Source organism: Hemitrygon akajei, unplaced genomic scaffold (genome assembly GCF_048418815.1).
Source record: "Hemitrygon akajei unplaced genomic scaffold, sHemAka1.3 Scf000075, whole genome shotgun sequence".
Taxonomy (NCBI): domain Eukaryota; kingdom Metazoa; phylum Chordata; class Chondrichthyes; order Myliobatiformes; family Dasyatidae; genus Hemitrygon; species Hemitrygon akajei.
The window spans coordinates 3,998,693-4,019,528 of record NW_027331961.1 but is presented as its reverse complement, the minus strand read 5'-3'; the positions used below and the strand labels follow the sequence as shown (position 1 = coordinate 4,019,528).

General features: G+C 45.8%; 1 protein-coding gene across 1 annotated transcript in view; it reads right to left on the bottom strand.

The window, feature by feature from the left end:
- LOC140722330 (NACHT, LRR and PYD domains-containing protein 3-like) overlaps positions 1-20,519 on the bottom strand; it is a 49,946-nt gene extending 29,427 nt beyond the window's left edge. Inside the window, exons 1-5 of the mRNA XM_073037106.1 lie at positions 20,393-20,519; positions 16,614-16,781; positions 7,736-7,903; positions 6,243-6,339; positions 3,133-3,299 (exon numbers count right to left, since the gene is read on the bottom strand). Of these exons, the coding sequence (XP_072893207.1) occupies positions 3,133-3,299; positions 6,243-6,252 (177 nt within the window). The 5' untranslated portion in view covers positions 6,253-6,339; positions 7,736-7,903; positions 16,614-16,781; positions 20,393-20,519. The remainder of the gene's footprint in view (positions 1-3,132; positions 3,300-6,242; positions 6,340-7,735; positions 7,904-16,613; positions 16,782-20,392) is intronic.
- Positions 20,520-20,836: the final 317 nt, after the last annotated feature.

Genomic DNA, 20,836 nt, shown 5'->3' with positions numbered 1-20,836 from the left:
GTGATGGCGTTGTGAAAAATCCAGAGAGGAATCTAAACGAACAGAACCTGTGATATTAAACCAGATTTTGACGGGAATGGATCCTGGATGCACCTGTAATAGCTGGAGTGTGAGAGGATGAGGGGGGAATCTAATTGTAACCTGTGGAATATCGAAAGACATTGAGAGGATGTGGAGATGTTGTTTTTACGTGGGGGAGTCTAGAACCAGACGGAACAGCCTCAGATTAGAGGGACGTCCATTTGGAACAGAAATGAGGATATTATTTAGCCTAGGAGTAGTGAAACTGCAGAATCCATTGGAACTGACAGCTGCGGAGACCAGGTCATTGAGTATATTTAAAACAGAGGTTGGTATCTTCTTGACTCGTCTGGTCAGCAAAGTTCACTGGGAGAAGGCAGGAGAATGGGGTTGAGAGGGATAGTAAATCACCCATGATGTAATGGCGGAGCAGAATCGATGGGCCTAATGGCCAATTGTGCTCTGATGCCTTATGGTCTCATGATGTATAAAGACAAAAGAAGATTAAGGAATGTCAGTGCGGCTGTCTTATAATGGAGATGGTTACTGCCTGACACTCATACCGTAAAATGGTAATGACTTCCTGAATGCAGGCATGGGTTTCCTGATTAACTGAGGAATTATGAATTAAACATTGAATAGTCTTCAAGCAACATACACCTATGATGGAATTAAGGTAACTGAATATGGATGGGCTTAGGACATTGCTCTGAGAAATAAGAGAGGCAGCGTTTAAGGGTAAGCACAACATTGTGGGCCGAAGGGTCTGTACTGTGCTGTACTATTCTATGTTCTGTGTCCCGGATTTGAATGATTGATCTCCTAGAACAGATATCAGTAGGGAATAATGGACAACAATTATGAAATAAATCAGCATAATTCCCTGATGGCCCACTGCACTGTAAAATAATCCCTCAGTTTCACTGCTACCAGGTCTGAGGAGTTACAGTTGTGAAAGAAATTTAACCAGTAAAGCAGATGTCTCCAGATGATGAATTTATAGATCAGCATCATATTTACAGATTACCTCTTGCCTTTGGATAATGCCTGTGTGATTCATTACAGACAGCGCCAATGAATCCCAACGAGAACAGAGTTACTCACGGGTGTAACACACTTGATTTTCTAATACCACTCATGGCTGAATAGGTGAGATCCAGAACAAGACAATCACTGTTTGTGAGCTCCAAGGAGAGTGACCTGAAATGGTGTGACCCTGTCTCTCATTAGTCAGATATTCAGCAAGTTAGCAGTTGTTTTTTTTGTTTGCCCCTTCCCTTTCAGGAAATCCTGTTGATCTTCTTCCCTTTCAGGACAACCTGTTGATTTTTTTGGGATCATGAGATATCAGCTAGTCACCAGATTTATTTTATGTTTTGTGCTTTCTTCTGCCCTTTTAGATCAAACTATTGATGTTTGTGGTCATAAGATATCAGCTTTGTGCGTGATCTTTCACATCCAATCAATCTCAGAGTTTTTCGAGGAAGTTACCAGGAAAGTTGATGAAGGCAACGTTGTGGATATTGTCTACATGGACTTCAGCACGGTATTTGACAAGGTCCCGTATAGGAGGTCGGTCTAGAAGATTCAGTTGCTTAGCATTCAAGATAAAGTAGTAAACTGGATTAGACACTAACTTTTTGGAAAGAATCCGGAGTGTCACTATAGACTGTTGCATTTCTGTTTGGCGCCTGTATCTCGTGCAGTGTCATGGGGATCGGTGCTGTGCCTGTTGTTGTTTGTCATCTATATCAATGATCTGGATGAAATTACGGTTAACAGCATCAGCAAATTTGTTGATGACTCAAACATTGGGAAGGAGCAGTTGACAAAGAGGTTGATTACAAGAGCTTGCAGTGAGGTCTGGACCAACCGGAGAATGGGTTTAAAAGGGGCCGATGCAATTTAATGCTGACAGGTGCAAGATGTTGCACTTTGGATGGACCAATCAGGGTAGATCTTACACAGCGACCGGTAGAACAAAGTGATCTGGGAATACAGGTACATAAGCCATTGAAAGTGGCAGCAAATGTTGATAGGCTCTGAAAGTAAGTTTCTTACCGCATTATCCTTGGTAATTGAAAATATCGTGTACGATATGATGTTGTATAAGACGTTGGAGAGGCCTAATTTGGATATTATGTGCAGTTCTGCACACCTACCTGCAGGACAGATGGAAATGTTTGAAAGAGTACAGAAAAAAAACATTACAAGGATGTTACCTGGACTGGAAGACCTAAGTTATAAGAAAAGAGTGAACTGATTAGGACTTTATTCATTGGAACATGAAAGACTGAGCGGAGATTTGATAGAAGTGTACACAATTACATTGGGATATAGGTAGGATAAATGCAAGCAGGCATTTTGTACTGAGGTAAAGAGGTACTACAACAAGAGGTTATCACCAAAGGGTGGAAGGTGAAAATTTCAAAGGGTACAAAGGTGAAACCGGTTTACTCAGAGGGTGGTGAGAGTGCGAAACTAGCTAGCAGGGCAAGTAGTGCAAGTGGTTAAGAGAATTCTGAATAGATGCTTGCGTAATGAGCGTATAGAGCGCCATGGCCCGGTGCAGGTCAATGGGAATAAGTAGATTCTGTAGTCTGGCATGGAATAGATAGGCCAAAAGGCCTGTTTCTGCACTGTACTTTGCTGTGACTATGACAAGTCAGCAACACATTGTTTGGGAACTCACGGAGCCAAGACAAGCTGTGGTTAGCTGGTTTCCCTGCCTCAGGTACCGCAGTGAAGCCGGTTGGCCTAATTGACAGTTTAATACTCATCCTGGATTAATGAGATGATGTGAAGCTACCCGACGGTTCAGCCAAGATTTGAAATTAGTTTCAGACCGAATGCCTTTTGGAAGCCCAGATATGCAGCCACTGCTCTTACTTCACACTGATAAATACAGCAGGTGATACAAGAAAAGGTGATGCTAAACCTGCAGTTCCCAGTGCTCCCCACCTTAAAAACTGAAACCAGATCTGCGAGAGACAAGTCAGAGATCAAAGTCTCCATTCCCAAGTCGATCTCCTAAAACGTGCAGGAGATTAATGTTGATCACTATTCCCTCTGATACCAGCAGATCAGTGACAATACACGAACTGCACTCACCTCATTTTCTTCTCTACTGAAATGTCCCTCCTTTGTCAACATCCAACCCAGTCTCTCAACCTTTTCTTCAATTGCTTGTTTGAGTCTGTCCCTGTAGAACTTTGTCAGTTGGTACAGTCGATATTCCTCCCCCTGTGCCAGGAGGTCGGAGATTGTAAACTCTGGCTCTGTGAATATAAAAAGGAAAATGTTGGCTTGAACTCAGATATCCCACGTCTCCACCGCTCTCACCCAACTCAACAAAAAACCGTGTCTTGAACCTGCCTACAGATACAAAATTGGATTAATTCTCCATCTCCAACACCATCACACTGAGCACGGAGTCCCCCTACGGCTGTGTGCACAGACCACTGCTGTTCACTCTGCTGACCCACAACTGTGCTGCAACACACAGCAAGAACGACGAGTCAGCTTACAGAGAGGAGGTGCAGCAGCTAATGGACTGGTGCAGAGCCAGCAGCCTGTCTCTGAATGTGAACAAAACAAATTTCTTGGTGTTCATCTGGCGGAGAATCTCACCTGGTCCCTCAACACCAGCTCCATAGCCAAGAAAGCCCAGCAGCGTCTCTACTTTCTGCGAAGGCTGAGAAAAGTCCATCTCCCACCCACCATCCTCATCACATTCTAAGGTGGTTGTATTGAGAGCATCCAGAGCAGCTGCACCACTGCCTGGTTCGGAAATTGCACCATCTCAGATCGCAAGACCCTGCAGCGTATAGTGAGGTCAGCTGGGAAGACCATCGGGGTCTCTCTTCCCGCCATTACGGACATTTACACCACACGCTGCATCCGTAAAGCCAGCAGCATTATAAAGGATCCATGCACCCCTCATACAATCTCTTCTCCCTCCTGCCATCTGGGAAAATGCACCGAAGCATTCGGGCTCTCACGGCCAGACTATGTAACAGTTTCTTCCCCCAAGCTATCAGACTCCGCAATACCCAACACCTGGCCTGACACCTTACTGCCCTATTGTCACGTATATTATTTATTGTAATGTCTGCACTGTTTTGTGCACTTTATGCAGTCCTAGATGGGTGTGTAGTTTAGTGTAGTTGTTGTATGTTTTTTTTTCCTTTGTGTTGTGACCAGATTTGGAGTGAAACTGTGCTGGTTAATGTGACCCGTACATCCTGTCAGGTGACCATCCCGATAAGCCGGTGACCGGACACATTTACTCCCAGTAAAATAGCACGATAAGCACAGTAATACTAATCACAGCAGTTGAACGCACGGATGACCACGGGATCATAATGCACCGGTGTCCGGTGATACCGGGAAATATCACTGTGATTATCTTCCACAAGCTAAAATCTCCCTCGGTCACTAACTGTCCAGTAGTCTGTGTCACACAAAGACCAGCAACGGGATTACACATGGTGCCGTCTGCTGGATCACACATTGTCCAGTTGCTTTGTCACACGAGGGGCTGGAGACTGGACAAGGGGACTGGAGTTAACCAGGCTGACCATTCCCCTGAGATCTATGCTGTCCTCTCCCCTGGTTCCCATCTTATCCCCCACCTGCTGATCATCATGTAACAACTATGCATGTCATTGGCAAAGTCTTGGTTATAGAGCTTTGTGTGTAGTTGCAGTTGCTAATCTATAGGATGGAGGTGATGAAGCTGGAAAGTGTGAAGTGAAGAATGAACACTACGATACTGGGCTAGGGTGTTGTTTTTTGTGTTATATGGTTGGGCTGGGGCAGCTTGCCCTGGAGCTCAGGAGCTTGAAGGGAAACCTTACACACACACACACACACACACACACACTCACACTCACACACACACACTCACACTCACACTCACGCACACGCACACGCACACGCACACGCACACGCACACGCACACACACACACACACACACACACAGAGACACACACACACACACACACACACACACACACACACACACACACACACACACACACACACACACACACACACACACACACACACACAGTAATCAGGGGTGCAGATAGGGTAGATGGTCACAGTCTTTTTCCCCGGGTAGGGGAATCTGAGACTCGAGGGCAGAGATTTAAAAGGGACCAAAGGGGCATTTATTCACGTGGTGGCTGATGGGTATAAATTACATGCATCCGGAGGAGGCCGCAAACACAAATAAAATTACAAAATTGAGAGCATGTGGGCAGGAAAAAGGGGAGAAGAAGTTTACTCGGGAAATTTGGGAAAACTGCAGGAAAATGGGACATTTAGATCAGCATGAATTATATGGGCTGAAGGACCTGTTTCCAGGCTGGAACATCGTTTTTATTCCAGCTGGAATCTCAGATTTGAGCACAATCACATTGTCTAGAGGTGACAGAGAGATTTGGTCATTGGTTATGCCGGGTTTCCCAGCCAAGATCCTGGGAATTTAAATTCAGGTAGAAGATCATCTCAAGAGGGAAATATTTAGAAACTCAGGTTCACCATTTCTCCACAGCCCAGACATTCACTGGGGTGTTAAAACTCCGAAGCAGATCACAAATGTATCTACAATGAGCTGCCTCCTGATCCTCAGCCATTCCCAGCACCGGCAATGATCTCCGCCCCGCTACAGAAAACAGATTTCGGTGACACCCCTCCTCCTTTGCGTAGCAGGCAAGAAAAACCAGGGGGGAGTTGGTAGCTTTCCTTCCAAAACCTGAAATGCTGTGTTATCATAGAATCTCGGAAATCCCGGAAATGCTCCTATCATCTGCTTCTGAATTTTATAAATGAAAGTTGAAGATGTCTTACATATCAGGGCCTGTCTGGAGGTGAAATGGACCCTGACCGTGAACATTCACATAAACCACAAGTTCGCTGTCACATTCCTGTCTGTGTTTCACTCACGACCACCTGATTCAGGAGTCCCTGCTCCTTTCACTCAGCTGAAGCTTTGTATGATGAGCGGAGTGATTCGACCATTACTGGTGTCAGGTCCCTGCGCTGGAACTGTTGGATTGATCAATTACTCAAGGCCGCTTTACCAGTGGGATAAATGACTCTGCTGGATGAAACTTTTCTATGCCCTGTTAACACCTCTGTCAGTTTTTTTTTCATCTGAACTATTGTGTACAAACGCGACAAAAAATTAATTCAAAGATCCCTGTCATCATACCTTTGTCCATTCTGATTCTGACTGACGATTGTTGATTGTCGTCGTCTTGTTTACACTTTGGTCATTCTGCAGGACAGCTCCTCCTGCTGGTGAGGCTCTAAATTTCACAACAAGCAGACAGTGAGTCAGAGAGTACGACTACTTTGCAAATATGACAGTATTTCCATCCCCTGTAGCATTTGGCATGGGTACCAAACACATCCTGTTAGTAACCACTTCCACACCATATCTGTCCACTGATAACTGGCGCATCTACTGACAGAGTCACAGTGCAATAAAATGCAAATTCAGAGCGTTCAGCCCAACGAGACAATGCCAACCACAGTGCCCACTGAGATGGTCACAATTTCCTGTGATGGGGCTATCTCCCTTCTGGCCTCTTCACTCCATCTACACACCCCAACTGCTTTTTGATTTATGCAACTGCACCTGGCTCATCCACTTCCTCTGGCTGTTTCCTCCACATGATCCCCAACATCTGCATGAATCCGCTGCTGATCAGATTGGCTTTGCAATCTCTTTACCAGCCCCTGTCCATTTAGATCCCCTAGATGCTACGATAATCTTCTCTGTGAACAGATCTACTAATGTTGTGCATTCTGCGAACTTACCTGTCAAGTAATCCTTGTGCAACCGCATCCAAATCATTGCTATAAAATAACGAATATCAAAGGTCCCAATTTGTAGCCTCACGGCACATCGCTAATTACTCACATCCATTGCGAGGAGAAACCTTCAACCAGCACTCTTTGCTTGCTACCTTGAAGCTAATTTTGAATACATCCAATTTGCTCTCTCCGGACAACATGGGACCTAATCATCGGGGCCAAGCTGTCATGTGACACTTTGTCAAAGGCTTTACTGAAGTCGCATGCACAACATCCATGGGAACATAACTTTGAATTTCCACCTCTGCTTAATGTCACGTTGACAGGTTCTGACAATTTGATTAGCAGAAAAGTACTTGATGAGGCCAAGGTATGTCAATGTAAATTATGGGTTGCCATGTGCTAGTTAGGACTGAATAAAATGCAGCGTTGGGATATTTTGCTTTATAAATGGTCTGTTCTCCGCGGAGGCCTACGTGACGATATATTCGAGGGTAAGTATACCACTGAAGATTGCAATAGCCAATGGGATCAAGGGCATGTTGCTGCAGTTCATGGTAATTCCACATTTCTACAATCACTACCACACGACACACTTGGGGCTTCTTATAAAGGGAGGAAATTGTCAACGCATTTTAAGATGATTATAACGTAACAAGGAAACATTAGAACTAACCAAAAGCTACTTCAGATGATGCAGGACCTTCAAATGAGCAAAGACTGAGAGAATGTGATTGACTGTAAAGAGCTGGGCTTCTGAAAGCACATTACCAGACCTGGAGTGATTGCAACTTGGTCTGACCGAGGCATTCCACCTATTTCGTACCTTCCTTTGTAAAGATATGTAATGTTTACAGGACCAGTGTTCGAGTGAATGAGACTCACCAAACTTTCTCCTGACTGAATCAATGAAAACTCTGAGTCAGAGGGTTCTCTTCAGTTGGTACTCTCAGTCCTCGGGCTGGTTCACTTGTCGCTGTTCCCTCGTTCTCATTCGTGGCTTCTTTCCAGCTGTGGGCTTTTCTTCCAATAAATCTCTCACCGCAGGTCTAACTTTAACCAGAGAGATAATGAAGCACATTAACAATACAAAGGAGAAAAAAATATTTCTGCTCAATTTTTTCAAAAGCGAATCTCACTGAAATTTAAACGCCTAAGACAAATAAAAGAATCTCATGGAACAAATCTATAATTGTCCCTCACACGTCACAAATCCTGATACGGGATACGAAGGACTCATCATTCAGTCATGATAAGATATCAGAGCAGAATGAAGTGATTCAGTCCATCGAGTCTCCTCCATCATTCAATCATGGCTGATTTTTTTTCCCGCCCCAATGTCATATTCCTGCGTCCTCTTATAAAGTGCTGGAAACTCGGTACAGCAGATTGCATCTGTGGAACAAGACACTGTGGAAGACCCAGTATCAGAACTGGGATTATCCAGGATGATGCGTGATATGCTGAACGCTTAATTGCGCAATTTGGCCCAGATCTCATCCTTGCTCATACCTATAATGGGGGAGGTACTACACACAGTGTTCTGAAAATATAGTAAAAGTGATTATCGGGGCATTAATAGTGATCTTTCGAGAAACGAAAACGAAAAGCTCTTGAATTTATAGTAAATGGACCGTCTAGTTATTCGCGGCTCAATATTAGTTCTATATCGTTCAGCACCTGAGCGTCTTTGCCTCACAGTACGCTCCCACGGACAAGGCGAAACTATTATTAATTTTTCTTGCGTTATTCATTATTATTTCCTGGATACCAGAGAGGCTCCCGGTGAAACTGTTTTGTCCACTCTATTGACTTTTAACATCTCCTCGATAACAGGAAGCACGATAATGTACCATATTCAATCGTGATTAATATGCATAGAATGTAACGTGGTTCGGTCTCCAATGTTCCCTCTAATTACTATTTTTGCAGCTACATGGATCAACCATTGCTCTGAGCCGGAAATTTTCACACGGACTGAGAAAAGCACAACATCATAGATGTGTCCTCTTTTGTAAAATGCATCTATGAATATTTTAGGATGAAGACAGACAAGAGAAAAAAAAAACATTTTTTTGATCTTACTTACTAATTAAAGGACAGGATAAAAATGCAGTACAACAAAGAAAAACGTCCAGGTTTCATAAACGTTTGTCCGGCAGTGTTTAATTCCATCTGCGCTGCAACAAAGGCTCCGTTCGTGGGAGCATTTTGCTTCTGCAGACTAAAGTCCCTTCCCGTACTGAGCATGCGCGATGTCGTCAGCGCGTTATCGGAGCTGTGAGCGGGGCCTCGGAAACGGACCTGCAGATGCTGCAGCCCTGCGGTACAACGGGATCACATGACGGGTGGACGGTCTCCCACGTGACTCGGTGACTCCGCTCCTCGCTCCTCACACGCTGCCCGACACCCCCCCCCCACCGCATTTCAAACATCATCTCATAATTACACTGGATATATTTTAAAATTTCCCTCTGCATCTTCCCCGTCCACATCCCTCCACCCGCCGGGTCACAGTTACGGGTCTGAATCCCATCCCGGTCCGGCACACATTTTAGACCCAATCCAGAATTGTGCAGGTTTTATTTAAATCAGTCTATGTTTCTATTCACATTTCCCCGGCCGCACTGAACAGGATCACTGAAACATCAAGCGAGAAGCAACAGGAGGTGGCCATTCAGCCCCTCCAACCATCAACAAGATGGCGGCTGCTCTCCCATCTCAGCAACATGTTTCTGCCCGATCCTCATTTCCTCCATCCCTTCGGTCTCCACACATCTGCCGGCCTCTGTTTTATGTGAGGACGATCACCGAGTCTTCACCGCCCTCTGTGGAGGGGATTTACAGACATTCACCACCCTCGGAGTGGAGACATCTCCCCTCATCTCAGTCTCGGACAGTCCACCCCCTTTTCCAGAGACTGGGATCGCTGTTCAACCGGTAATGATGTTGTGCATTTCAATGTGTTCACCTCTCAGTCCTCGATTCTCTAAATGAAAGGGCTATCACATTTGATCTTTCTTCATATGATGACCTCACCACTCCAGGGATCAGTCTGCTGAATCTTTGTTGCACTCTCTACAACAAATACTCTCTAACCTCTTTGTTCATCCTCTATAGAATTAATTTCCATCTTCTGCAGCCCCGTGTTGCCCCAACCACTCACCTCCCACCCCTGTCACTATTTCCACCTTCCCACCTCCCCCCTCACCTGGATCCATCTCTCTCTCTCCCCAGCTCTTGCCTCATCCCCACCCCTCACCTCTTTTCTCGGACTATTTCCCGTCCACTCTCAGGCCAGAGGGAGGGTCTCGGCTCGAAATGTTGACGGTCCATTTCCCTCCACAGATGCTGCCCGACCCACTGAGTTCCTCCGGCAGTTTGTTCTTTGGTCTATATAACCCGTGTTAGTATTGAGGTGGGGCAGGATTTTACACCATATTCCAGGTACAATCTCAACAAAGTCCAAATAATCGTTAAAGTCATTTTCATTCTTATACCTGATAACTCTTACAATAAATACAATGTACTTTCTACCTCCCTCCCTAGTCACTGCACCTCAGTCCCTCATTACATAACGCACAGATGGTGCAGAAGAGGTTTACCAGGATATTGCCTGGATTAGAGGGCATGAGCTATAATGAGAGGTTGGACAAACTTGGGTTGTTTTCTCTGGAGCCCTGCAGGCTGGGGTGAGACGATGGAGGTGTATAACATTATGAGAGGCAGAGATAGAGAAGACAGACAATATTTTTTATCCTGGTTAGACATGTCTAATAAAAGAGGCCATGTATTTAAAGTGAGGGGGAGTAGTTTGAAAGGAGATGTGAGGGGCAAGTGTTATTACCAGAGAGAGTGGCGGGTTGCTAGGATGTGTTGCCCGGGGTGCTGGTTCTGGCAGACACAGCGGTGACTTTTAAGAGATATTTAAATCAGCACATGAGTGTGAGGGACGTGTGGACATTGTGTTGGCAGAAGGGATTAGTTAGCCATTTGATTCCTAATTTAATTAGCAGAGCAAAACGTTTTGGGCCGAAGGGCCTGTTCTGGTTCTGTACTGTTCAATGTTCTGTGTCTCTTGTCAAGAGGTTTCAGGGAAACTGAGGTAAAAGGAGTGAGTTGGAGAAACAGGTCAGCTGGAGCCCAATGTGGGAACTGTGAGATCACCCACTTCTGCAGCAGAAACAAATATTGAATTTATTGCCAAGTGCACAATATGGGAAGGTACAGGGACAGATAAACACTGACTTGTAGCAGCATCACAGGCAAGTACATTCAGATGACAGATTATACAATTCTGCGCCATTATCAATATAGAAATACAAGTTTTATGTCATTAACAATATACAAATATATATGTTGTGTCAATAATCATAAATATAGATTTTCTGTCATTAACAATGTACAAATATACATTTTTTTCAAGAGCAGTCTAGAAAATGTTAAATTTGTTCCCTCAGCCAAGTTGTTGACACAGTTTGGAAACGACTGGGCTCCAAGCACCGGTCCCTAAAACACCCACTGGGACATCATGCAGACCCAAGAAGGGTCTGGTTATTCATTCCCTTTTAACACCAAGACACCAGAAACAGGAGCAGGCCACTCAGCCCGTTCAGTTCATCCTGTCATTCAATAAGACTCAAGACCAGTTCATTCTTGCCCCCCCAACACGACTCCAAACCACTTTGCCCGGACCATCGGCCACACTTGCAGATCAACAGTGTGCCGGTGTTTGCCTCCCAATGTGGTGAATCCCTCTGCTCGCCTCTGTATCCTGTCCGACCCCTCTCACACCATCTTCATCCTTTCAATAATATACCCCCCTTCCCCACTGTCAATGGGCTCCTTCCTCACCCTGCTCCTTGATCCGCCAAACAACCTCTCAGACTCACACTCCTCTCACACCATCTTCACCCCCCTTCCCCACTGTCAGTGGGCTCCATCCCCAGAGACAAACAACCTCTCAGACTCACCCCCCTCTCACACCATCTTCACCCCCCTTCCCCACTGTCAATGGACTCCTTCCCCAGAGACAAACAACCTCTCAGACTCACCCCCCTCTCACACCATCTTCACCCCTTCCCCACTGTCAATGGGCTCCTTCCCCAGAGACAAACAACCTCTCGGACTCACCCCCCTCTCAGACCATCTTCACCCCCTTCCCCACTGTCAATGGGCTCCTTCCCCAGAGACAAACAACCTCTCAGACTCACACCCCTCTCACACCATCTTCACCCCCCTTCCCCACTGTCAATGGGCTCCTTCCCCAGAGACAAACAACCTCTCTGACTCACACCCCTCTCACACCATCTTCACCCCCTTCCCCACTGTCAATGGGCTCCTTCCCCAGAGACAAACAACCTCTCAGACTCACACCCCTCTCACACCATCCTCACCCCCCTTCCCCACTGTCAATGGGCTCCTTCCCCAGAGACAAACAACCTCTCAGACTCACACCCCTCTCACACCATCCTCACCCCCCTTCTCCACTGTCAATGGGCTCCTTCCCCAGAGACAAACAACCTCTCAGACTCACCCCCCTCTCACATCATCTTTATCATCTCAGTAAAATTCTGCCAGATCACTCACTCTGCGAGTAGCCTGCATCAAGCCAATGGGCCGAGCGGTCTCCTCCTCTCTGTCAGCAATACATTATAATCCGGCCACAGAAGTCACTTCACGTGGAGGGAAATGTAAATAAATAAAAAGGCTGGACATTTACTTTGAGATTTGTTCTGTTTTGAATGGGAGTTTCAGGACGGGAGCGGAAGTCGGTATCAGCAGGTCCATCTCTATTATTGGGTGTAAGCAGTGATTGATATCACTTCTCACCAATGTGAAGAGGGTAACGCCTCTGTTGTCTGTCGGGTGGGGTGGGTGGGTCAGGTAGCTGTTACCTTAGCCGGTAAAATTCAACCGTCTCAGCACCAGTGTGACGTAAGGAAGTGCATACGTGACGTCAGATCCTAGTGTGGGGGAACTCACACGTGACGTCAGGCACGAGGGGACGCAGAGTAATATCAAATCCCAGTGTGGGGAATGTGAGTGACTTTAAAGAGCTGGGATACTGACAGCACATCACCTGACCTGGAGTGATTGTAACTGGTCTGACAGAGGCATAACTGGTACTTCTGGGCACTTTCAGTCTCATCCCAACTATTTACTACCTTCCTTTGTGCAGGTATGTAATGTCTAAAGGACCAGTGTTTGAGTAAATGAGACTCACGAGACTTTCTGCTGACTGAATCACTGGAAACTCTGAGTCAGATGGGTTCTCTCCAGTTGGTGCTCTCAGTCCTCGGGCAGGTTAACTTGCTGCTGTTCCCTCGTCTTCACTCGTGGTTTGCTTCCATTTGGGGCATTTCTTCCAATAAATCTCTCACCTCAGGTCTAACTTTAACACAACGGGTTCGACGGACTCGGAGTCCGCTGCGGTCGGGGCGCTTTCACTGTGTGCTGCGTCTGCGAGGCTGGGTCTGACAGAGCTTTCATTGTCTGTGAAGCTGAGTCCACAGGCGCCTTGGAAGTCCATAGCGGGGGTAATCCCTTCTGCCGACTGCGTGGGATGACGAGTCTATCGGGACCCTGAGGACTTGTGGAAACTGTGTCATGGTTTCTTTCGATCTTAGAATCTTTTAACATCTTTGGACTATTTTTTACTGTGCCCATGGTTTTGTTTTTAATCAGTTATGGTATTGGCTGCACTGTTGTAACTATACGTTAACTGTAACTATGTGGTTTTGTGTAGGTCTTGTAGCTTTAGTTTTTGGTTTGTTGGGTGGTAGAGTTGGTCTCCTGACTTGGTGTGTCTGGGTAGTCTTGCTTTGTCTGGTGGGTTTGGAGCTCCTTTCCGGGGAAACACATTAAGATCGTAGCGCATTCCGGTTCACAGTCCGGTCCATGTTCCTTAGTCCAGGTTTTCCCCAGTTTCTGTTGAGGAAGCTGATTCTTGTCCATACCCCCTGTCTGTATCCCTTCCCTTCACCTTCATCCTGGAGCCTGCGTCGCCTGCAGCCTTGCCTTGCCTTGAGCCTTGCCTTCACCGCTGTCAAGTCCAACCACCGGAGCAAGATAAGGAACTGTCTTTCATTGTTTTCAGCTGGAGTTCCAAGGTTTGCCCACCCCGATGTAACACTCACTGGTCTATAATCCCCAGGATTAAACCCATTGGGTTTATTGATGTGGCACAGAGCGACTGAGCAGAACCCAAGTGCAGGACACCGGCGTGGAGATTGAGCTGGGGATGCGGCCGCAGGCGTGAACGTTGGACAGCAAACCGGAGGAATCTTGACACGGAGCTCTGACATGGAGTCTTGACACGGTGACGCGGTTTTCATGGAATATCTTGAGACTGGAGTTGAACTTAGAACAAACAGTTCTAAGCAGTCGAGAAACAAAGTATCACATGGGAATAGACCAACAAACTGGCAACCTGTGATCGTGTCGCCATCGTATTTATTTCACAGTCTCTGATGAAAACCAGGTGTATGGTAATTGAGTAAACTAGCAGCAATGGAGATCTAATGACTGAAATTAGGGCATAATTAGGGAGAAAGGAGCGTTAAAGGGGAACAGCCAACCGGAACCATGACAATTGAATTATGGAACAACATTTGACAGCCTCCAATCATGTGTTACTATCCCTGTGGCCAGAGAGGCTACAATGATCATTGTCAATGCCCCGTAACCTCCCCCCTCACTTCCTGTAGTAATGTGGTGTATATTGGTAGATTGAACATCTCTTTCTTCATATTGCCATGCTGCTATGCTATCATCACAATCACTGTCCACCTCATTGGTAACTGAAGCAAAGCATTCATTAAGCACCTCACCTATCACCGCATCCTCCAGCCACGTTTCCACCTTTGTTCCTGAGTAGTCCTAGTCCTACCCTCAATCTATTCACCCTCCTCTTCTTCACCCACATGTAGAATGCCTTGGGTTTTCCTTCGTCCTACTTCCCAAGGACTTCTCAAGTTGCCTTCGACCTCCAAGTCGCTTCTTAAGTTCCTTCCAGGATACTATATAATTCTCTGGAGCCTCGCTTGAATGTTGCTCACTGTACCTAAATAAGGCTTCCTTTTCCCTCTTGCTTAAATGTTCTCATCCCTTGTGAACCACGGTTCGTTTATATAAACATTCTTTCACTGTGTGTGGAACAAATCTACCCCGAACCGCATTCAAGTGTTCCTGAAACAAACTTCACAGTTGCATCTGGCATTTCCCTTTGAGAATGTTTTCCCAATTTACACCCCCAAGATGCTTCGAATACCATTGTAACTATCCATCCACTGGTTAAATACTGCCTCGTATCGTCTGCTACTATCCTTGTCCATGACAATGATAAAAGTTGGGGTGTTGTGGTCTCTATCTCAAAAAGGTCACCCATCGTGACATCTGTCGCCTGACCAGCATCATTGCCTCATACTAGATACAGTATGGCAAATCCTCCAGTTAGCCCATCCACGTACCATGTCAAGAATCCTTCCTGGACACACAACACATTCTGCCCCATTGACACATTTTGGAACAAGGAGGTGGGATCAACATCAGGAAAGTTGAGATCAATAATGATAATAACCTTGTTGTTTTTGCACCTTTCCCAAATCTGCCAAGTTATCTGCTCTCATTATCCCGGTGGCTTTGGGGGAGGCCTATAGAATACTCACAGAATGATAGCTCCTTTCCCTTTTCTGATTTCCACCCACATTGATGTCCTCTGTTTATGTAACTGTCATATGATTCCTAATTAGTAAAGACAATTCTCCGCCTTTCACCCCCCCCCCCCACCCCATATGTATTATGAAACAAGTAAAACCTGGAGCATCAAACACTAATCCTGCCCTTGTAACAGTCCGGTCTGTGTAATGGTGATAACATGTACCATCCATGTTCTAAGTTACTCGTGTTCTTAATACATATTGTATTGAATTAAAGACATTTCCAACTGACTACATGATGCCCTGTCCACATCCGACCCTTCCACAGTCTCTGTGAAATTCGCATCTACCTTTATATCAACCCTTCTATTATCTGATCAAACACTCTGGTTCCCATCCCGCAGCGACTGAGTTTAAACTCACCCCGGCAGCTCCAGAAGTCCCGGCTGCAGGGACATCTCAAGTACAGATATAACCCATGCCTTTGGTACAGGGCCAAATGGGAACATAACTTCATTATAAAACCTAAATATGCTTAATCACAGGTTCGTAGGTTCTGACAATTTATTAGTAGAAAAGCATTTGATGGCGACAGGGTATACAAATGTAAATTATTGTTTGGCATTTGCTAGTTAAGACTGAAATGTGGTGCTGGGACATTCGGCTTCAAGAGGGTTTGCGGAGGCTTGTGCGACAACATACTCGAGGGCAAGTATATCGTTGCAGCTTGCAATAGACAGAGGAGTCAATGACATGTTGCTGTAGTTCACGGTAATTCCACATTTCTGCAATCACTAGAGCAGGAGAAAACTGCGGCCTCTTATAAAGAGAGGAAATTCTCAATGCATTTTGAGATTATTGTGACCTAACACAGCCAAGCAAGGAAACAGCAGAACTGATAAGAGTTTGAAATGAGCAAACAATATGAGGGAATTTGCGTGGCTTCTCAGAGTAATTAGCAAATCTGCAGTGAGTGCAAATGGGTCTGACAGACGCATACTGGTATTCCGAGGCTTATTCAGTCCCACTCCAGCTATTTCCTACCTTCCTTGGCACAGAAATGTAATGTCTAAAGGACCAGTGTTTGGGTAAATAAGACTCACCAAACTCTCTCCTGACTGAATCAATGGAGACGCCAAGTCAGATGGGTTATCTCCATTTGCTGCTGTCCGTCTTCGGGCTGGTTCATTGTTGCTGTTCACTCGCCTTCAGTTGTGATTTTCTTCCTGTCGTGGTCTTTTCTTCCAATACATCTCGCAGGTCAGGTCTATCTTTAACCAGAGAGATAATGAAGCATGTTACTCATACAAAGTAGAACAAAGAAGTAAACTTATTGGAACTTAAACTTGAACTCATATATAATGATGCGAGTGAAGAAATCTGTAACTGCCCCTCACACTTTCTAAAGCCTGACATGGGATACAAAGAAACACACACAAAATTGCTGCAGGACCTCATCACACCAGGCAGCATCTGTATGTCGACTCTACTCTCTTCCATAGATGCTGCCTGGCCTGCTGAATTCCTCCAGCATTTTGTGTGTGTTGCTTGGCAGCATCTGAAGAGTTTCTCTTCTTTGTGATGGGACACAAAGAACTCATTACTCAGTCATGGTATAAGATACAAATCATAATGCACAGGAGTAGAATTAGGTGATTCGGTCATTCTAGTCTGCTCCAAAATCAATCATGGAGGATTTTTTTTTTCCAACACCGTATTCTTGCTTCCTTGCTATAGCACGCAAACTATTTAGCAATCCAGAACATGAATATACCCAACGACAGCCTCCACCACCCTCTGTGGCATCAAATTCCACAGATCAACCAACACTTGGCTAAAGTAATTGCTCTCATCTCAGTTTTAAAGTGAAGCTTCTTTATTCTGAGGCGGTACTCTCAGATCCCAGACTCTCCGTCTAATCAAGACACCCTCTCCATTCTCACTGCAACCAAACTTCCTGTCATTCCGTCGGTGTAAATAATCACCCCTGTCCTAACCCGCCAACCATCTGAACTCCACTGAACACAGGCCCAGGGCCATCAAATGCTCCACATGCATAATGCTTATCATTCCTCGGATTATTCCGGCAACAAAGAGCCCTGGGAGAGCTGGTGCTTGAGATGCGATCTTGGGATGGGGGCTCCAGCAGTATGGAACTGTCAGTGTCTGGGCTTCAGTCTCCGTTGGTGCTTTTACAGATGCGGCTGGATGTTCCTCCTTCCGCAATGAAGCAGACGTCTCCGGTGGCTGGATATTGGTAGCGTGAATCTCTCAGTGTGAGATGTGGAAAAGATGTGCGAGGCTCTGGGTGCGGGCTGTGACCCTCTGAGGTTGCATCCTGGGATACCACACATGTCTTGACCCAGATAAAATGAATCGGGGAATCAAATTGTCCGCGTTTATGAGATGTTGAGCGAGTATTTCTGTTCTGTGCTCAGATGTTTGGTTCTGAAGTTCCTTTGGAAGCAAAGCAGAGAATGAGTTCCCATTCAATCTCTCACAGGGAGAGGCTGTGATTAACTACCCTGTTTTGTGTTTGCACCGGTAGAAATAGACCGGGGTTTCAGAACTGAATTCACATTTGGAAATTCCCCCTCACTCTCACCTGTCTATCTGCCAGTGGAAGTCAAAGAGAAACTCTAGATGCTGAAGATAGAATAGAACATGGAACAGTACATCACAGGAACACAATAGTGTGCCAAACCAGCTGAAAAGTAAATCAAACCCCCCCAAAAAAACTACACTACATTTTCTGTGTAGCCATGTACATTCATATACAAATCAATGGTATGAATAGTAAATTACAGAGATCTCAACACTGACACTCACATCCCACTCGTCACAGGCCTCCATTCGTTAGAACCATCTACATTCATCCCCCTGTCCTTCTTGTTTTCTAGCCCGGTGTGAATCCACCTCGCCAGCCCCCTGTGAATCCCACGTGACCGAACCTCCCCGATCAGCTGCCATGCAGGATCCTGTTACAGACTTTACCAAAGTTCAGATGAACAACATCACTGCCCAACTTCACCTAACGCCCTAGTTCATTCTTAAATAATCTCCAAAATACTTGACAGATATGATATCCTATTGGACAGTGTTGACTGTGATTTCCCCATAACCAATGCCCAACCGCCCGGGATTTCTGCTTCACTGCAGACTGAGAAAATTCCGATCCCAGCTGCAGAATTACCAACCTGGACTGTAGCCCGCATACTGCCAATTCCATATCATCAGAGTCACCAGCCCAATATTATCACCCATACAAAGACGCCTAGGTGCCGACAATTTGCCGTGGAGTTCCTGCCATTTCCGATTCACAAACTAAGCTGGAATTGGAACCTAATGACCCTCTGCCGGGGCCGGTGCTCAGGCTGGTTCCCCGGTCTGTATAGAGGATGCGGCTACACTTCAGCCTGACACCAGCATCTAAACCGAGCACATTTGATCTCTATGTCATCGCTGTGTGGGATCTTGCACAGCAGAGCGGGCTGCCATGTTTCCTGCAGTGCAGCAGGAACAAAATGTAAAATTATAAAGTAGAAAAAGCTGGGAGCTCAGTACATCAGACTACGTCTCTGAAAGGGCAAATGGTGGAAGACCCAGTTCCAGAACTGAGACTGTCCAAGATGCTGCCGATCTGCTGAGCGTCTCCAGTATTTTCCCTTCCTTACTTTAAATTTCCTGCAACTGTGGTATTTTCTCCCTCTTCATTTGAATGCACAGATAGTAACTGATTGCCACCCTGAACTGTAAATGCCACCCCACCCCAACCACTCTGTTAGTTCTGAGTTCATTCTGACCCTGGTGTAACACATCCCATACAGCCAATGCTCACAGCATCCTTTCCTCCCACTATCACTCTGTTACATTTGCTCCCGAGGCCACTGTCTCTACGCTGAGAGGCGGTGACCACAGAGCGATAAAAACTGCAACACTTGCTGCAGCTCTGACGGGCCGTTACCCTGGAAACAGAGGAAGTGGCTCACTGAAAATAACCGAAAAAGGAAATAACAAACTCAACATCAGATGCTGTGAGTTCCGTTATGACAAAGATTAACACTGCAGCCATTTTGTAACGGTGAATCTAAAATTGAAATGGTTGCTTTTACCCTGTCACGTGTTGTGTCCAACTAAACCTCTGGTATTCCTAGCGAACAATAACTAACTAAATAACTAACTAACTAACTAAATAAATAAACAAACAAACAAACAGACAGGCACACAAATAAATAAATAAATAAATAAATAGAAAGCTTCAATACTAAACTTCACAATGAAGACAAAGTTAAGAAGAGAGATTGTTGAAATATATCATTGCGGCATTGGGATACAGGCTGGACAATCATTGAGCAAGCAGGTTGATATATATATCATTGAGCTGGTGGAATACAGGCAGGACAGAGATTGAACTAGAAGGTTGATATATATCATTGAGGTAGTGGGATACAGGCTGGACAGAGGTGGAACAAGATGGTTGATATATATATATATATATATATATCATTGAGAATGATTTGTTTTACCGAACGGCCGCTTCCAGTGTGCTGGAAATATGTAAAACAATTATCGACCCCAGGCGTCGATCCAGGAGAAGTTTGGATCCGATACCGGGCCGGGTGACGGAGGTAAAGTTCACCAGGTACATCTTAATGGATGGGTTCAGTCTCGGCATCACCACCTCATCCCGCTCCTGGGACCAGAACACCAGGGGCTGAGCATCGGCTCATCTCAGGCGGTTCGGTGTGAAGGTCCCATAACCCGGACCGACCACGACAGTTTGTATCCAGGAAGCGGGACGAGGCCGCCAGTTCGAGGAAGTTAACGGGACTCTCTGCCCAACATGAGGTTTCCCGCCCCCGGGATCGACTTCAGTACTCACCGATGGGAAATTGTCTGTTGCGTTCAACCCCAGTGACCGGCCTCAATACTGACCGATGAGAACTTCATCAATTTGTCCAGAGAGCAGCGAGATCCGTCCACCGGCTCCCCACAGACGATCAGCTTCAACAGAGAACGGAAAGAAAACCCCCGCCCATCCGGAGACTGTGAGAGCGGGGGCGGGGCCTCGGAAGCGAAAACCTGAGATGCTGCAGATCTGCGTTTGAAATGGGAGCGAGAAACCGGTGACTCTGCTCCTCGGCCCTTACAAGCTGCCCGACCTACCTGCCGCATTCCCCACATTATTCCATATTTACACTAGCTACATTTTTAATGTTTCCCTCTGTATCTTCCCCGTCCCCATGGCTCCATCTCCCGGTTCTCAGAGTTAAGGGTTCGATTCCCATCCCGGTCCGACATACAATTCCCACCCGAAAAGGAATTG